This window comes from Centruroides vittatus, unplaced genomic scaffold, assembly GCF_030686945.1.
Source record: "Centruroides vittatus isolate TY-2023 unplaced genomic scaffold, ASM3068694v2 contig_883, whole genome shotgun sequence".
NCBI lineage: Eukaryota > Metazoa > Arthropoda > Arachnida > Scorpiones > Buthidae > Centruroides > Centruroides vittatus.
In genome coordinates this window covers 1567618-1588743 of record NW_027122575.1, presented here as the reverse complement: position 1 = coordinate 1588743, position 21126 = coordinate 1567618, and the positions used below count along the sequence as shown (strand labels likewise).

General features: G+C 34.7%; 1 protein-coding gene across 1 annotated transcript in view; it reads left to right on the top strand.

Annotated features, from left to right (window-relative positions):
* Positions 1-18185: 18185 nt before the first annotated feature.
* Positions 18186-21126, top strand: part of spn-E (spindle E) — a 141360-nt gene continuing 138419 nt past the window's right edge. Inside the window, exon 1 of the mRNA XM_067280367.1 lies at positions 18186-18370. Coding sequence (XP_067136468.1) covers positions 18204-18370 — 167 coding nt within the window. The 5' untranslated portion in view covers positions 18186-18203. The remainder of the gene's footprint in view (positions 18371-21126) is intronic.

Sequence of the window (21126 nt, the reverse complement as noted above, 5' to 3'; positions counted from 1 at the left end):
AATCTCAAGAATGGAGTTAGATAAAAGCAAAGACCAGAATGGCACCGATTAACTATATATGAACTTCCAGTTTGGACTAGAAGTCAATTATTTCAAAAATTTTCTACTGAACTGAATTAGATGACTGGCATGACTTTATTGTTAATGGGAAAAGTACAATGTACAGAAGAAAACAGTACTAAAATTGAGAGCAATGTAACAAAAAATTGAAGCCTGGCATTGTGATGATGACACAATAAATAATAGCTCGTCAGTCATTATTTTCGAAATGGAATGGTATAATGAAACTAATCAAGATAGAAAATATTCTTCACCAAATTGAAAAAAAGACTTGTTAATGGGAACATTTAGAACATGTTATAACAAAGTAAAGTAGGAGTATTAAAAGTGGGGTAGGGTAAGCCAAACTGATTTGCTCATTTTTCATTAATAGCTATGAACTACTAATAAATACAAATGTAGCAGCAAAAATTGTTGTTGGAAAATTGTCCATTTTCTAGATCTCGGAGAAACATTTGTCATTTCCATAATGAACCGATGCTTGGCAAATGGTGTGTGCATGTGTACTCACCACATGATAAACACTTAAGCAAATACTTTAGCCAAAGGCAATTATTTAGCATTTGGCAAATACTGAATGTGTGGAGCTGCCCTAACAATAAAATCAAGCTTGTTTTAATATATATATAACCCATGAATTTAAAATATATTTATAATTTGCAATTCTTACATGAAGAATTTGTTTTGAAATTTACATAAATATCTTTAACAAAATATTAATTTCATTTAAATAGTAATTACAGATAATTTATTCTCGACACATTTCCTTGATCAACTGAAGTTGTGCCTTCAATTCATGCATTTTTAAACCAATAGTTCTATTAACATTTATCCTTTGAGTTTCATGAAGTTTTCCTAAAAGATTATTATAATCATTTAAAACTGATGAAACTGTATCTTCTGCTTCTTTCATATCTTCACTAAAATATACGGTGCCTAATGACTGTCTCTGTAAAACATGAAAATATTGATTCAAAATTAATTGATTGGTGGTAATGTTAAAACAAAACTAATGTTAATATTCTATATATATAAATGTCTCTTAGAGTGTTAACAAAATTTAAAGAATTATTTTAAATTGCTTGAAATTTAATGCATACAGATTAATAAATTATACAGTACATGATGTCAGTAGCATTTATTTAATAATAATATACTGTATTTTACGGACTATAAGACGCACTTTTTTCTTTGAAAAATTGCCTCCAAAATTCAGGTGCGTCTTATAGTCTGTAAAATACGGTAATTAAATTGGTACCAAACATCCACACTACTATATTATTTATCTTTTTTTCAATTTAAGTATTATATATATATAAAATACCAATACTTTTATCCATTTTCCATAGGTGTTTCTTTCATGGGCAAAGCCTATTCATATATATATATATATAGGATTTTCCCATGAAAAGAAACACACATGGAAAATGGATAAAAGTATTAATTATGCCTGTAACTGTCACCAGATGGTGTTCAAAATGAACAAATGTTATTAATATCTAATGTGTATCACACTAAATTAGAAAGCAACAATACTAGATAACTGTCATTTAGAATACCTATGTATTTAAAAAGTTCCTATAATTAGTTTATCTTGTTTGTGTGTTGTTGACTACATCAACTGTTTTCTGTAACTAAGCCTTCTCTTTGATCCAATTTGATAGAGCCAACTCAGTGTTATATTTACATAACCACCATAATTAGTTTACTATATAATAATATATAGTTTAATGTAAGCCACTTGTAAAAAGAGAAGTTACATAATGTACTAAAATTTATGCAAAACAGTAATAAACAACAGTTTAAATAAGTTGGTTACAAAAAGTTATCCAAAAATTCTTGTGTAGAATGATAATTTCCTTGGGATAACCATATCTATACATTAAACTAAAGAGATTTTTGTTAACTGAACTCCTAAATTTTTTGGCAGATTAGAGTGTATGTGCAATAAATTTTTTGTTTTTGGATCCAATGATCCATTTGGAGACATCTGACTTCAAAGTTTTTAAATTTTGCTATTATTTTATATGAGGAGTTAATTTTTTGCAATATGGAAATTTCACAGCAATTCAATGTCAATTTACCAACAAGCCAATGTTTGTAGTTTATGAAGGAACGTGGCCCTGATAACAAGCTCTGTCTTACAACCGAATTTTCTGCTCTTTGTGTCCACTGATCAACAACTTTTATATAACTATTGTATTGTAAGGTTGTTTGATGGCTTAAGGATATCTGTCAAAAGCTAAATTAACTTCAAGGACTTTGGTTCAATTGTATTTACCATCTTTAAACTAAGTAACTTTTAAGTGGTATGCAAAGTGAACAAAAAGAAATTGATATACAAAACTATTTTGTAATCCATTTTTGTAGTTATTGTTGGGAGCATGAATATATTTTACATATGGTAGTCTAGACAAGCATTTCTCAAACTGTGGGTTGCAAAATGATACCACCTTTCACAGGAATACTTGTATTACTGAAATGTTCTCTAAGAACTAGAAACAATAGATGCATCTGTGAAGAACTGAAAATTTTTAACAAGTTTTTTCTTAAATTATTGTTGTCATTTAGTAATAATAAAATTAAGATTATATAATATGTGTATATGAAATTCATTTCTCTTTTCTGTTTTGAATAACATCAAAATACATATTTCATTTAAGATTGTAGTCATAAAGCCATTTAAGTTGTAATGGTTTGGAAAATATTTCCTTGTTTGTAGATTTATTGTCATACATAACAATAAATTATAAAAAATAAGTAATGGATAAATTTTGGCACAAGTATAAGAGTAAATGATTTTTAAAGGATTTTTTTTGTGTATATATTACTGTGAAAGACCGAATATTTGGTTATATTATTATACATTCAAACAATCGCCAGTGTATGTTGACAAGCACAGTAAGCTTTGGTAAAGGTCGAAATGAAAAGCCACAACTATTTGTTATACTCTCAAATACTGCTGTTTGTCAGTCTTATGCAAGGTTTGTTGGTGTGTGTGATGTTAGGTTAGATTAGGTAAGATTTCTCCGAGAAGCAGCTGCAACTAATTTGAGAAGTGGAAGGCAAAGCTATACACACTGCAATTGCAAAAATAAGTGTTCCACGACTAAATACAGTTGTAAAAGCAAGGGAGTCTTGTGCAATTCAAAGCAACATAACAGTTTAAGTTGTTGCAATAAATAAGATTCTATGACGTTAATCACAATTTATGTGTAAGTTTATTATTGGTATTATATTTCTTTTCTGATTAAGAATATACTGTTTGTCTTAGGTTCATGTGCTGTTACTTAAGCTTTCTCCTATTTTGACATATATCATATATTAAAAGTTGCATTTTTGACTTTTTTGTACATACATGAAACAACTGTGCGAATGCCGACATTCACCGGAGAATCTCGACAATTGCCAGATATCGATCTTTCACAGTAACATAAATACAGTGACCAGTTTACCAGGGTTTTTAAAAATTTTATATCAAACATTTGAGCACAGAACCATTACTAACAAATATATTTGGTTAAATGAGAAAAAGTTTGAGAAACACTGGTCTAGACTCTAGACTACAAATAACTTCTGATAAAGTTAATTTAGAATTAAAAATTGGAATTTAACATCTTTCTATACAAAACCACAATACCATGGGTTGTCCACTAGTTTATAAGAATTATCAGAAAAAAATTCAATGTAATTAAAGTTCCTTCAGTTTAACTGTGGATGTTAAATATTTAATTCTTCAAAAAAACCTTACATAGCAGACATTATAAATTCTAATTTATAACAGCTTTGAAAGCAAAGGAACATTAACAGAAACAAAATTATTGGCCATGCTTACCATTCTCAGATAAATGAAAAGAAATAATCGGAATGAACTGAACGAAGAGAATATGTCTTTTTATAGAAAATTGAAATTTAATAGAAACTTTAATAAAATTGTTTTAATTAATTAAATTTATGATATAAAGTCAAAAAAATAAAAGAACTTTTAAAATTTCTTGCACATTTTAATATTAACATCAATTGCATCTTAATTACTCTTCCATAAAACTATTTTACGAAGAGTTTCACATTAATTCACCATAAAATTTATCTAACAAGTTAAATCAGACGTATATAAGAATCGTTGGCCCGACAAATAACACTCCTCGGCAAGCGGGACCAATTAGCATCCATATTCGCCAATATATCTTATCGCTTTACGAACCAACGTTCGTCCAAGAAGCCGAAGCTTCCAATTATCAAAAAGATGTTCTTCATTTATCAGTTCAGTGTGTATATATTAGACAGACTGACAGTATATTTAAAGAGAAAGTACCCAGAAGAATCCTGTTTGAATTCCCTAAAGTGCAAAAGAACAATTACAAATTCTATCTTATATATTAAACCTTGTATTTTACTTCTAAGTTAAGAGAAGGGGAAGAATTTATCCCACACCAGCCTGAGAAATATGTAAAATATCTCAAGTGACATCCACTTACAGCATCTTCTAGTAGCCCGATAGCTTCACTAAATTTTTCCGATAAATTTTCTACGTTTTTCTTTACTTCTTCCTCTGATAAATTCTTCTGTAAACATAAATGTCTCCTTGGGAGATAAATACAAAATGGCATTTTAAGATCTGTGATGGAATTAAGTCTGTCGTACGATTTTCTCGACGGATTTTCGATGTATGCCCTACTTATTCGATAAATCGAGTTGTTTCTGAATCTAGAAGAAGCATTTCTAAACGAAAACCAAATAGCACTCATATTTGCCATATTACTACTAAAGGTTGCCATTTTCATAAAATTACAGCCTATGTTAATAAATGCAACTTATCATACAACAGATCTTAAATGTAATAAAATTTGATGAATACAACCACTTTAAAAAATAAATAAGAAATAATATATATGCCCGAATTGGCGTTTTATTATTATTTTTTTTTAACAAAAAGTTAAATTTTCTTCCTTTAACTATCTGAATTTTTTCCCCGTGTCCGAGCAGTCCATTATCACTTCTTGCGTGTATTATTAAACGTACGAAAAGCGCAGAACTCTACATTGATAAAGTAGGGTACTGCAAAAAAAAAAAAAAATTACCAAGTTGGGGATGCCACTATTATAAAAAGGCTAAAAAGCACTGGGTTAAGGCCTCATCCAACTACAGTAATCTCCCGTATAACACGCTCCCGTAAAATGCGAATTCGTACAACGCGACGAAAAAATTGCGACTAGTTCTCATACAGCGCGATAAACAGTCCCGTATAACGCGTAAGATAAATTTAACATTTTCACATAGTTTCTGATTTTTTGTTTAGAAAAGCGAATGTATACACTTACCTGTTGTTTATATATGAATAGTGAAGCTGATAGTTTAAAGAAGTAGCAGTTTATAAAAAATATAATAATACATACTCATTTAAAGATATAAGAGGAAAATAATTTTATTCAACTTAAAATAAAATTATGCACTTCACTGTTTAACATTTATTCACTATCGGAAGAATCAACAAATAAGTTCCAACGATGCCGTTTTGTTAATATTGGTTGTACAGTACAAATTTATTGACAACCGTTACAATTTACAGGCTTCTGAATTTGCATAAATTGATGTGTCCCGTATAACGCGATTTCCTACAACGTGGAACGTATCCCCCGCGTTATACGGGAGTCTACTGTATTGTTTCTTTGTTTGTTTAGTTAAGTTACGGCAACGCAACACTTAGGCGATCTGCCTAGAAGGAATGCCTTCCGGGAGGTCTTTTTAAGGGTAACTCGCCCCTATTCAAAAGTTACAGATGTGGAGAAAACCGGAAAACTCCACGTGGCCAGCCCGTCCAGGCGAGGCACGAACCCACGACCGAACTCCCAGTGTTCGGGGAACGGAACTGGAGAGCCTCCAACTACTATAGAAATCCAGGAGACGAACTCGAAAATTTTTCATGAGTGGTCGGGCCCGCCTCTCAACATTCGTTCGCCCTTATTGTGATCCCGGCCGAACTCAATGGGTATAGAAAAAAGGCCTTAGTGTTCTTAGAATGGAGAGTTAAGTAAAAAAGATGCGAATTCGAACCCGGGTTTCCAGAGCGGTAAACTAAATTATTAATATTACTATAGCCATTTGCTAGCCCGATAATTCGGCAGTTGTTGGTCTTTAAACTAATGCCTTTATTCGCTACGAAAAGTTACGATAGCACTGCGACAAATTCAAAGGCTCAAGGTCTATAAACAAGGTCCCTTCAAGATTTTTATTTTTAAGAAAAATCTTTAAAAAATTTATATATGATGATTCCATATTTTGCTACAGAAAAATTAATTCGGATAAACTAACTTCTAATACTCTGAATCACTGAGTCACATTATATTATTGGAATGAAAATAAAAATTATTTCAGAAAAATTAAACGAATAATTAAATAATACAGCCAAACAGCAATTTTGCCTATTTTGAAATTCATGATGATCCTAATCATCGGTCAATACCATTGTGGATCAGTTCGTACAATGATATTGATCGTTGTGAATGTCAGATACCGAACACTCTTCAATCCAGATAATTTGAATTGCAGCACCTTTCTTAGAGATAGAGAATTTCTCTATCAAATTCAGCTGACATTTAAAATTGAACGACTCTTGTTTCCTCTCGAATGTCTTTTTCATCTTAGCATCTTCCAAATTAAAAAAACAATGAAGAACATAACGTCGTATAAAAGCTTCGAATTATCGGTTTGAAATGTACTGTACAACTATTCCTGTGGATTTTCAGATAGGCAGACAAATATATCGACCTCTACACGTTACTTCTGGCGCTCCACATAACCCAGATAGCAAGACTACATCGATTCGACTTTGACAATTAATCAGGTGCATCAGATGCCGAATGAGAACGAAATCGGTTTATCATTCTCATCTAATGTAGGGCCGATATAAATAAGTACTGTACATAAGTTTCCACCGCGCTGATGTCTCATCAAATATCATTACCGATATTGGGTCTTTTTTTAGCAAGCTCATTATGAGTTCAGCCAGGCGTACAATGGAGCCACAGGGTAACGAGAAACAGGAACCGACATATTCGGATAAACCACCCCCAAAAATTCCTGAAGTTTTTCGACCTGTCCGGATTCGATTCCGGGTCCCCAGAGCGGCGAATTTGCATTTTTACCGCTCGGCCGTCATCGATGAGTCATCATTGTGAGGGTATTTTAATCATACCCATCATGGACTCGGCCAAGTTGTCATTGGGCGGCCGAATAGTGAGTGACAGTTTCCGACATATATGCTAGATAAACCCCAAACTACTGAACACTAAGTCAAGTTAGAAAATAACCTCCGAAAAATTCCTGGGGTTTTTCCAGTACAGTTCTTAGGTTATAGGAATTATAATATATATTTTAAAAATTTATTATGATGAAAATATTACAGAAGTTATTTACTACGGGATTGGTAAAGGAGTTTATGACTAAAATAATTTTTTCCTCCCGCGACTATACGAACTAATGTCACTTTAACTTTGCTTTACTGGCTATCCGATCGAGGTTAAGCATCTACAAATGGTTAGCAGCCGATGCCGATTAATTGCCAACCGTTCCTTAATAATTCCGATGTTATTCCGACATCTCTTTGTTACATGGGGCACTTTTGGGAAAGACTTAGAAGAGCTTTCACGAAAATCTACAATGAACAACTTCAAAATCGTAAAGATTATAATTGGATTATGTTTCAACCTCACATTTTTTTCTTTTCACGATAAAAATTTTATTTTTTGTAATTAACAAGCATCAGGTTACTGACAAGATGGCAGCATACCGCTCTGGGAATCCGGGATCCAAGTCGAAAAATCCCCAGGAATTTTTCGGGGATGCTCCGTCCGGATATGTCGGATTCTGTCCCTCACCACCCGGCAGCTCTATTGTGGGCCTGGCCGAATCCATAATTGGCTTGCTAAAAGAGGTCCTATTAGTGCCCACGGGGCGGAAAGAGTTAAAAAAAAAAGCATCAGGTTATGATTAACATTCTTCTCTCATTCAAACCGAATATCATCTTTTGTTAATTAAAAATATATAAAAAATCATCTAATTTTCTGGAATCTTATATTAAAAAAAAGAAATTAATTCTTAGTCACACTGTGTTTTTCTTTTTTGAATTAGTATTTCTCAAAACGGAGGTTCACCTATAAAAAAAAAGTAGAGTAGTCGCCTTATAGTAGTGATTTTTGTCGAAATTTGGCAACACTTTATTAGGTTTTCTGTGACGTTGTTCAGTCGGACGAAATTTGACTTTTGTACTGAATGTGAATATTACACTGTAACAAGAAGAAGAAGTCAAGGTAAATGACATTTATTTGTTAATTAATAGAACATAACATTTTACTTAATATATATAATAATTTAAATATTTTGGTAATGCTTTATAAACCATACACCAACGTTTTCAAACTATTTAATATAGGCAATGGTCGGGTTTAATATTATAAATTAGTGATGCCACGAATATTCGGCTACTGTTCGGTATTCGGCCTATTCAGCTACTTTTTTTAATATTCGGTATTCGGCCGAATAGTACCAAATCATGGAAAAACTCGCATATTACTCAAAAATGTATTTATTTTAATTACAAATTAATACCACTGATAGATTTTAAGTATTAAATGTAAGTTGTGATGAATGAAAACAATTTTTTTAGCATTTGTTGATAGCAAACGATTGCGCTTTTCCTTATAAACTATACCCACTTCTGAATGTAGCCTCTCACTATATATGCTACTGCCAGGAAACGATAGATAAATCTTAGCGAATTCTGTCAGGCTTGGATACTGTTTTGCATTTGCTGACCACCACTTGTAAAGGTCTGCCATCTGATCTAGGCGAACAGTTTTTATATAAAAATCAATTTCATTTACAATAGCACTTTTTCGGGGATACTATAGATTACCACCTATGGAATTTCGGGTCTTTGAGTATATATCTGAACTCAGGAGACCAAGACGAGTTTAACGATAACCTACTTTTGGACTGGAGATGAAAAATAATAAAGTTATCATACATTTTTCCAGCAATCGCTCGATGATAGGGAGTTGCGTCACTCTCTCCACTAAGTCGGCCTTGCTATCACAATCGGGAGTCGCGTCGCTTGCCGTTAAAATTGCCTTTAGTAGACGTTTCCCCCCTTTTTTTACTTTGTTCAAGAACTACCGTGAATCAATAACTAGTGACGTTTAGCACATGGCAGCCTGCCGGCGGCTCCCCTCCAGGAGGTCAGTCGGGAGCACGAACAGTGGGAATGACCGCCATGTTTGCTGCCATAAGTAACATTAACCGAAATGGCGATTGCGCGATGATCGGAAGTCGCGTCGCTCTCTCCACTCCCGTATCACGTGTTTAACCCTACTGGAGATGACCGTAGTCCGACGTCATTGTTTGCAGACTTTACCGCAAGATGGCAGTACTAGCAACTGTGGTGCAGTCTTCATGAGAGCATTAAAAAAGTATGGTAACTTAAAAAGTATGATAACTTTTTTATTTTTTGTCTCCGGTCCAAAAATAGGGTACCGTTGCACTCGTCTTGGTCCTGAGTTCAAATATATAATCAAAGTCCTGAAATTCCATAGGTGATAATCTATAGTACACCCACTTTTTCTCCACATCATCATTTTGCATATTTTCTGTAGCGACTTTTTCAAAACAATTCCAGAAACTGTTGTGTATTTCAATGGTTTTATCATTTTCATTGATATTTCTTTTCTTACGAAGTAGAGAAGAATCATCATCGGTACTAGTAGACTCATCACAACTAATTTTCAGAGCTTCTAAAAGAACTTTTTGTTTTGCTCTTTGCATTTGAACTAACCCCAGGAAACTGGTTTTGAAACACAGGTCAAGAAAAGGGGCAACCAGATATTTGTCATTCTCATCAAAGTTGAACAATTCAAGCTCAAATTGTGTTACTAATAGTCATAAGGACTATTAGTCATAAGTTGTCATAAGTTCTATGACTATTAGTCTATGACTATTAATCTTATACTATTAGTCTATGACTATTAGTCATAGTCATAAGTTGTCATAGGTATAACTAGACACTGTCACAGACAAAAACCTTTTACAGTGTTATATATGACAGAGAACTAATAGTCATAAGGACTATTAGTAACACAATTTGATGTAACAATGAACATAATGCGTGTCGTGACACGATCTACTCGGTTGGCAGTGACAGAACATTTTGCTTTTAATATATAAATAGACTAAATATAGGGTAGATGTACCAGTTTTGGCCAGTGTAGTACCAGTTCTGCCCAAAAAACAAATTTAACTTAAAAATATAATCACAAATGAAACAAACTTTTATTGTTAACTGTGTGAATAGTTAACAATAAAAGTTTGTTTTGTTGGACAGATTTGAATATGTGTGATTATATTTTTAAGTTAAATTTGTTTTCTGGCCAGAACTGGTACACTGGCCAAAACTGGTACATCTACCCTAGATATTTATTTGCCTTATATAATATTTTATAATAATATACAGTCGAGTTTGCATAAGTTGTCACAGGTATAACTAGACACTGTCACAAAGTCACAGACAAAAACCTTTTACAGTGTTATATATGACAGAGAACCAACCAACATTTTTGGCCTCCACCAAGGCCTTCATCAGGTTGAGTACTAATGTCATTCCCCTCCAGACCTCCAGAACGATGCACCCGAGAAATAAACATAGTATGTGTCGCGTTTCACCTCTCCGCCTGGCTCCGTTCGAATTCCTTGAACAGGTACCTCCACACATGCACAATCGAGTCCCTGTCCTTAAAGTTGATGCAGGTGCCTTCCACGTTGGCTTTATATATCTCCCAGGCCTCCAGGTGTCGTATGTGATCGTATTGAAAGGTCTGCCAAATTAACTTAGTGCTCTGGAAGTCCATCCGAATTTCCGGGTCGGTAACATACGTCGCCAGGGCGGTGGCGTGCCTGTTGTTTTTAAGGTCAGCTTGATGCTCCCGTAACTGTTTCTGAATTGAACATACGGTTGCACCAATGTAAACTAAATCCCTTCCGAACCTATTGTTCCTGATGGGGACGGAATAAACCCCAGGGGCCCTGCCCAGATTTATCCTGTCCTTAGTGTTGCGCAGCAGCTCGTAAATTGTGCTGGTTCTCCTATACATGATACTGGTGCAACAATGTCTAGCAGTCTCCCTGTATAGGGGGTCTAGATGCTGACTGTAACGGACGACAGTGTGGCCTGCCATCCGTAACGGGCTGTTGGGTGCTGCCTGCCATAGACTGGGCGCCCGCAACTGTGAGGACCACCACCGCCCTCCAAAAACATCTATATATATATATTGTAAACTTATTTGTAACTTTTGTTTATTTACTTTATATCCTTTTTATTATGTATTTGCATGAACCTTAATTGTATCATGGATAACAACTGAAGATGGTAAGAGGAAATCTTCCTATTCTACCAATCTAGGGACCCCCCCCTTTTTTATATCAAGTAAGTAGAATAAAGCGGTTTATCATTCAAAATATCACAACATGCCAGAGAAAAGATGAGTCATGACAACTCAAAGATGACTATGAAAGCCTGATGTCATCACAGGATAAGAAGACACCAACTCAGAGATGACTCTATGAAAGCTCAACGTCATAAGAAAAACACTGCCGATGAATCATCACCTGATGATGAACTCTCTTATGCTAAAAAGGTTTAAAAAGCAGAGCTCCAGCCAGAAAAAGGCAGTCAGAGAAAGCCAGCAGAGAAGGACAGTCGAGAAAGAAGGCAGTCAGAGTGAGGACACGGTCCCGTTAGAAGGACAGCTAGTAGGAAACAGCGAAATAGTCAGCAATTGTGGATACAGTTCCAACCTGAGAAAGAGTGACTTAAGAGAAGACAACTCAAAACGAGCAAGAACCAAACGAAGTGCAGTGAACACCGGAAACCTCCGCAGTCTTGGCCGTCAAGTCAACGTCACAAGAGAAGACATCTTGTTATCTGGTATGTTGTGAGTCGCAGAATATCTCCCTATTAGGTACCCCCCTCGTTGAATGGAAAAGAATAGGAAAATTTCCAAACAAAAATCGGTTTTTATAACTCTGTTCTAAACTTCCATTTATGTTAATAAATGTCCTTAAATTGGTTAAATCTGACTCTGCATTCTTCCTCCTGAGAGACTCATTCCTGGACTTCAGAGTGACTCTTACCCTCGTGCCTTAGTCGTCTTTTTTTTTTATCTCAAACGGTGGTGTGTCTGACAAAACACACCTGGTGGCAGGACTCTACCTAGAAAAGTACGTAATAACCCTTTTACGGCCCGATCCCCACACAACACTGCGTGGGGGAGGACGGTTGGCGTGGGTGCAGGCCAAGCCGCAAACCAAGCCTTTACTGTAGCCATGCTCGACAGCTATTTTTTCTATGCATTTAAGCTCTACCATGGTGTTGCACCTGTTGGTGTGATGCATGTAGGCCCACCTGGTTAGGGCCCTGAAGGCCACGATTTTGTAAGAAAATGGATCAGACAAGTTTGTGGGGATAAATAGCGGGATGTAGTCTGGTTTGTAGTAAACACTCGTTTCTATTTTGCCAGCGCTGAGGCGTAAGCCAACATCAAGGAAATGGGCGTGCGAGTTACTAAACTGATCAAAATTAAGGGTAAGACTGTACGTGTTGTCGTTTATGCACGCCAAAAACTCATCAACATTTGATTTGGTTTTCCAAAGTATAAAGATGTCGTCAACATATCTTCCATACACATTGATGTTTGGTAAGAATTTGGGCAATACCTTCCTCTCTAACTGTTGCACAACCAACTTGCACAGGTCTCCTGATAGGGGGCTGCTCGTGTTTACATCCCATCTTTGTAAGTAAGTGGTGGTGTTAAACTGGAAAACTGAGGTGTAGCACATGAGATGTGCAAGCTCCAAAATCTGCTTGCAATGCTGGTGTGCATCCTTCTCACTAAATAGAAGGCCTCTAAGAGCGCAGAAGCATGGTTGGAGACGAATCGAAGAGAAAAGGGATACGAAATCAAAAACTGTGACGTGTGGATCGTTCCCCACTTCTACCTATCGTAAAATATCAACGAAAGCAGTGGAACTGGTGATAGAAAACATATAGCCTTTCAAACGGCCAGAGACAATCTTGTGGACGGCCTTGTGGATCTGGCTTTATCCAAGACCGGTCTAAGCGATGGGGTCGGTTTATGCATTTTGGCAAATGCAAACAACCTCGGAGTGTCGGGAGAGGCAACCACCAAGTTGTTAAGCTCTCATTTCATGGCAAAGGAAGTGCATGTGACTCTTGATACCCAAGAATGTAGCTTGTCGCATGCATGGAGGTACCTGTTCGAGGAATTTGAATGGAGTCAGGCAGAGGGGTGAAACGCGACACGTACTATGTTTATTTCTCGGGCGCATCGTTCTGGTGGTCTGGAAGGGATGACATTTAGTTCTCAACCTGATGAAGGCCTTGGTGGAGACCGAAAACATTAGTTGGTTCTCTGTCGTGTACAACACTGTAAAAGGTTTCTGTCTGTGACTTTGTGTTACTCACTGCAGTGTTAATAGTAGAAGACGTTTATTGTGCTAGACACTGTTGGTTATGTACTAGTCAGTTTTCTGTGGTCCCGGCCAACTTACATAGGCATTAATGTTAAAAAAAAACTCTGGTTTACTCAACACTATTTAACTCGTAATCTATATATATAAAAACGAATGTATGTCTGTGTGTGTGTGTGTGTGTTTGTCCTTCATGCATTACCATACCATTTATCCGATTGCCATGAAACTTTGGGAAGTTGTTTAATACATTCCCGCGAAGGTTTGTGGCATATGTGAAGATCACCATTTCCCCCCTTTCAAAAATATATTTATATATGGATTAAGGCTTTTATGTCCAACAGATGGCGCTAACTTCCGACGACCTAAGTTTGCTTTTCTGTGAGGCATTATGCTTTTCTGTGAGAATGGACCTAAGCAGATCATTTTCTACCTATCTATATAAATAAAATACAACGTTTGTTTGTTCCTACCGATTCCTTTGAAATTTTGACACAACGTTGCATTCGAATATGCACGTGTTTTTATATAATATACATGTCGAAATTCTCCCTACGAGGGGGGGAGATGGACGGGATTAAGACTTACCGTGAAGAACTCGGCTTCTATTTATACTATTTTACATGCGGTTTTTTGCGTTTTTAATTGCGTTTTAATAGGTGACGTCAACAGAATATACACTAAAAAGGGATTTTTCGATATTCCCCAGCGGGGAAAGGGACAGGATTAAGGCTTACTGTGAAGAACTCGGCTTCTATTTATACTATTTTACATGCGGTTTTTTGCGTTTTTAATTGCGTTTTAATAGGTAACGTCAACAGAATATACACTAAAAAGGGATTTTTCGATATTCCCCAGCGGGGAAAGGGACAGGATTAAGGCTTACTGTGAAGAACTCGGCTTCTATTTATACTATTTTACATGCGGTTTTTTTGCGTTTTTAATTGCGTTTTAATAGGTGACGTCAACAGAATATACACTAAAAAGGGATTATTCGATATTCCCCAGCGGGGAAATGGACAGGATTAAGGCTTACTGTGAAGAACTCGGCTTCTATTTATACTATTATAGATGCGGTTTTTTGCGTTTTTAATTGCGTTTTAATAGGTAACGTCAACAGAATATACACTAAAAAGGGATTTTTCGATATTCCCCAGCGGGGAAAGGGACAGGATTAAGGCTTACTGTGAAGAACTCGGCTTCTATTTATACTATTTTACATGCGGTTTTTTTGCGTTTTTAATTGCGTTTTAATAGGTGACGTCAACAGAATATACACTAAAAAGGGATTATTCGATATTCCCCAGCGGGGAAATGGACAGGATTAAGGCTTACTGTGAAGAACTCGGCTTCTATTTATACTATTTTAGATGTGGTTTTTTGCGTTTTTAATTGCGTTTTAATAGGTCACGTCAACAGAATATACACTAAAAAGGGATTTTTCGATATTCCCCAGCGGGGAAAGGGACAGGATTAAGGCTTACTGTGAAGAACTCGGCTTCTATTTATACTATTTTACATGCGGTTTTTTGCGTTTTTAATTGCGTTTTAATAGGTGACGTCAACAGAATATACACTAAAAAGGGATTTTTCGATATTCCCCAGCGGGGAAAGGGACAGGATTAAGGCTTACTGTGAAGAACTCGGCTTCTATTTATACTATTTTACATGCGGTTTTTTTGCGTTTTTAATTGCGTTTTAATAGGTGACGTCAACAGAATATACACTAAAAAGGGATTTTTCGATATTCCCCAGCGGGGAAAGGGACAGGATTAAGACTTACCGTGAAGAACTCGGCTTCTATTTATACTATTTTACATGCGGTTTTTTGCGTTTTTAATTGCGTTTTAATAGGTGACGTCAACAGAATATACACTAAAAAGGGATTATTCGATATTCCCCAGCGGGGAAATGGACAGGATTAAGGCTTACTGTGAAGAACTCGGCTTCTATTTATACTATTTTAGATGCGGTTTATTGCGTTTTTAATTGCGTTTTAATAGGTAACGTCAACAGAATATACACTAAAAAGGGATTTTTCGATATTCCCCCACGGGGGAAGTGTTACACATTTATAATAGATACATTTTGAGCCACAACAACGCGTGGCCGGGTCAGCTAGTTACTGTATAAATTGACATACTTTTGCTGTACCACACTTGTTTAGAGATCTGATATCTCGACTCCCTAAAAAAACAAGTTTACATCACATAGCTTAATGTCACAGCAGAATCTGATTTTGCATTTTCTCACCTTTCATTCGTATGTTATTTGCAGCAAGTGTTTCACATTTCTGTTAGAAATGAGTATTCGAAACCTAAAACGTTTACTCTGAAGGAAAAATATGAACTTGTATCTGAATTTGAATGTAATAAAACTTTGCAAGCTGAATTTGCAAAACAAGAAAACATTCCAAGAACAACATTGGTGGGAATTCTGAATAAAAAAGAAGAAATTAAGAAACTTTTTCTTCGGTCTTCATCATATGTCTCGAAAACTCCAGAGAAAAGCGCCTTACAAAGATGTTAAAGATGCTCTGGTACATTGGCTAAAGCAAATTCTTTCATCAAATATTCCTGTTTCAGGGCCATTATTGAAACAAAAAGTGATGGAAATTGCTGATGTACTTGGAGTAGAAACAAACTTTAGTACCAGTGATGGATGGTCTGAGATATACATTGCATGTACTGTACAGTATAAAGCACTACTGTATTTTCCTAATTGGAGTTTTGTGGTTTTTTTTAACTTTATTTTAGTTGTCATATCGGATAACTCGACACACTTTCCCTGGGGTGTCAAATTTTGCAGACTCGACAATATTATAATAATATATTATTTTATATTGCCTTTAAAGACATTTTTATGCATGAAATACAGCTAAAAAGGTAAAAAAAAAAATTTTGTTTTGGGGTTTGGAAATGGATTAATCCATTTTATATTGTTTCTTATGGGAAAATTTGTTTTGGTTTAAGAACAACTTTTAGGAACAAATTAATTTTGAAACCTAAGGTTTGACTGTGTCTCAAATTGCTATTTTTAACCCAATCTTGCAACCCTGAAACTCAGCCATATTTTATAAGAGAAAAAAAGGATAGTCACTGGGTAAGGTGATACCTGAAAATGTATTAGTGTTAAAGCAAAGCCATGTTGACCCGATTAGAGTTATTTGTGGTCTATTATTCTCTTATAGCATGAAAACAAGTGAACTTTGATACAACTTTGTACAAGTTAATATATGCATATCACAGTTTAGACAGATTTTTTACTTCAAAGTAGCTGTATTTCAAACTAACTGAATTCCTTAACATAGAAACCTCTATATCCCTAGCTGGGACAAAGTACAGTTATGAACTAACAGGATTTTGAACTATCTGAGTTCAAATTAAAGAAAATTTTCTCTATTTAGCCTTAACTCTTGGCATGAGATTTCATGATATCACAATTCCAGGCTGCAATTTTTAATAACTTTTTAATTTAAAATATATTCTCTCCACCTCAAATTAGTAGTGACTTGTTCCTGTACATTATACTTTTCCTTTAACAATAGAGTAATGCCGGTCATCTATCTAACACCTTTCATGGAAGAAATTTTAAATTGAAATAACACAACTTCTGGTTGCATTGGAAGTTCACAAATGACACCAAACACGATTTGACACACGACTACAGTCCAAACTCAACTAAGAGCCTCTCACCTACCTCTCACGCTCATGTTAACCCGCCATCTGTGGGCTTTGTTCATAACTTCGAAAGTTCGTAAGTCGAATGTTCGTAGGTAGAGGACTGCCTGTATCTAACTTTGTTCTCAAGATTAAGGAAAGACAGTTAGGCAGACTGTAGGAATTTATAGATCTAAGATTTTTACAAATTGCAACCCAACAGGCTTAAACATATATCTAAATATATAAAATTACTTGTCCTGATTGACTGATTGATTCATTATCGCCCAGGGCAAACTGCTGAACCTAGAGGTGAAATTTGGTACACAGTTAGGGTGTGTCATAAAAATGCACACTGAGAAGGGATTTTTCGAAATTCCCCCGCAGGGAGAGAGGGAGAGCATTAAGGCTTAACCAGAAGAACGGCTTCTATTGTACTATTTTAGATGCAGTTTTTTGTTTTTAACTGCGTTTAGTCTTCATTGAGCACTTAGGTGTATTAAATTGATAACATTTCAGACATTGTTATAAATATTTTTATGTATTTTGATTTTTTAACCAAATGTTCGAACCATTTTAAATTCGAATTTGTTATTGCATATTGATTCGATTATAGAACGTTCCAGAAAATTTATCAAATTGAAAACAGTTTCGTTTGATTCTCAGCAGTTCTCATTATTCTCAGTGGTAGGTGTTCTATAACAATTACTGTGGATGTTGAAATACTGAATATAAATGGTGTTTGCTTACAAAATCCACATGGGCGAAGTCGCGGGTAATAGCTAGTTTTTTATATATTTGTGTGTGTGTGTGTATAGCATATATATATATATATATATATATATATATATTTTTTTTTCTAGTTAAAATTCAAACTTGTATTTCAATGTAATAAACTGATTTTTTTTTCATAGTTTGAATTGATTTTTCTTTCAGTTTTTAAGAAAGATGACAACGTCGGGAGAATTAACATTGGATCATATTTTAAATTTCTTGTGTGTTGAGAAAGAGCCAGAAAGAATTTTTGTACAACCAACTTTGACACGTGGATTAGGCATTGATAATAGAAGCACACATCCTTCTACTTCAGCAAGAAGAACTTCTACATCAGATTCGTAAGTTAAAAAAAATATATATCTTTTACATTACCTTTATGCAGTATAATGTTTTTTAATTATAAATGATTTAATTTCTTATAACTTATCTAAACAATTTTTAACTTTTTATCAGGCGCGATCTGTATTTTAAAATGAGCAGGCGCGACCAATCCTGGGGACAGACAATTTTTCTTTCAGGTTAAATAATATTTACCATTGTTTTTTTTAATTATCAGACATTGTAATTATTTGAAAAAATAATAATGTACACGAAAAAAAAATACAAAGCAATAAGGAAAATAAGGTAAAAATACAATGTAACATATCACTACTTTGAGCATTATTATTAGAGTCGTTGTCATTGGAACCACACATTGTGATTCACTTTAATGATCACTTTCTAAAATTCTTTTGCACCTAGGTTGCTTTCATTTTCATCATGTATAGTAGTTTTGGCATTTTGCTCTACCTCTTCTGAATGATCTTGAAGAATGTGAAGCATGTCTTGTAGTCGTATGAACCTATAAAAATATCATGCTTGCAATTGAAAGTGTAAAAGTTGTATAAATGAGTAGCAAAAATGAACCAATCTATTTTTCTAGTAAAAAATGTAAAAACACAAACAACATAATAGTTATAACTTATAATTTACCAATTAACTATAATATAAATAAATGTTTGCTTTTATTTAAAAAAAATATTTTTTTAAAATATATTTTTAAAAAAAGGTAAGAAAGGTAAAATAGCAGGTAAAAATGAAAGAATTACTAACATCTTTTCCACATATTCATGTAACACAGGCAGGTGCAATACGTAATGAGGATGGGTTATATGTATTTCTTCTGAAAAAAGTAACTTTTCTGAAACCAAAACATTTCTCACTCCAGTATTGTTTAGTGCACATATCCCTTTGAAAATACACCTACTCTTCAGGCTGATCACATGCACTTAGAAGCAAAGATGTACAGTACTGTACATAAGAGGAAAAATACCATCCTGAAGATGGGGTTGCACCTGATGAAAGATTAAATACTTAATGTTTTAAAGTTACTTAATAAGTTTTAATGAAATTTTACTTGATAATTATAACATCATTTATTATAATTTATAAAAATCAAAACATATTGTAGTGCTATGCGACTATGTATTATTATTATTTTATTTTCTCGGTTTCCTTTTTGTATGTATTGGGTTTTCTTGGTTTGTACCATGTCGCGTGGATTTTTGTTATGATGTCACCATAGGATACGTGAAAAGCCTTCTGATTGGTCCAGAGTGGGACAGTAAGTGAAGCAGACTTCCGGCGAGCGGAAAGTATAAATTGAGGAGCTCTCACGATTTAGGACACTTTTTGGTTGTTTTTGGATTTGTCGAGGAAGGTCGGAAGAGGAAAGGTCAGCAAGGACGTCGAAGTTAGACCGGGAGACCAGGAGTCGAGAAACGGCGACCATTTTTAGTCGGAAAGCACAATCCATTTCCATCGTAGTGCAATTGAGGAGTATCAATGAGGGACGTACTTCTGGTGACGTGAATTACATTCAGGTCTCGGACAGAACTATTAGTTTTGAGGTTTGATGTAAAGAAAAGGAATGCTTGGGAACTCGAGATCGTGTTGCATTCACTTAACATAATATCGTGATTCGTTGAAGGCTACTATATGCAATTATTGTATAGAAGGAAAACGTGTATGTATATATGTATATAGAGTATTGTAAATTTCGTTAGTTTTAAGTCGTGTATCATGTAAACTTGAGGGATAGGAAGTATCTCACAGTTATTGTACTTTAGAATAAATTACTGTTGTTTTGCCAAATTCGTGCACATGTAATTGGTCATTACTTGAGTCCTTAATATACATCCTTATTACATTTGTGGACTTCGATCATCGGATAATCTACAATATAAAGTAGACTCTGCTTATTGTAATCCTTGGATATTGTTATCAGTCATTTAATGTTATCAGCAAGTCCAAAAACATAAGAATTAAGATACACTTGTAAAATATTTAACATTATATATGTATTTTTGATGATTGTTTTCATGGGTTATATTAATTGTAGTGTTGATGGCAGTAAAATCTAACTATTACAGCATTACTTAATGATTATAAATAAGTACAGTAGACCCTCCTATAACATGAGTTCATATAACACGGATTCGTATAACATGGTGAAAAAATTGTGATCATGTTCATATAACACGCTAAAAGAGACTCGTGTAACACAGTAAAAAGTTATTGCCGACTCGTGTCACGACAAGATTGGTCGAATCTGGACCAATAGCGGATATTGTACAAACCATTAGGTTTAAACGAGCACTGGACCTACTAAAAAACATTTATTATTCAACGGCCATAAAAATTATATTTTTATTAATGATGTCTCCAAAGTTAAGTTATTTTTCTGCGAAAAATTTGCTGATCAGGAAACATGCGTTTGCTGTTTGACGAGCCGCTTCGCAACAAAAACAAGCTTAAGCAATGGCATCGTTGAACAGTGCACACTTGATAAGTAATCCTACAATTTTTTGTTCATAGCATAGTTTATATGGATTATTCCCAAAAAATTATGTGTGATTTGGAAAGTTGAGTCAAATTAGTCTAGAATCAATTAATTTTATGGAAGAAAACCTTTCAAACAGCCATAACCCCTAAACTGCACACGTGCCGGGCTGTGATTGGCTCATGTATTTAAGTGACTTGTACGACATGGATTCATATAACACGGAACGTATCTACGGTGTTATAGGGGGGTCTACTGTAAATAGTGGAAAAA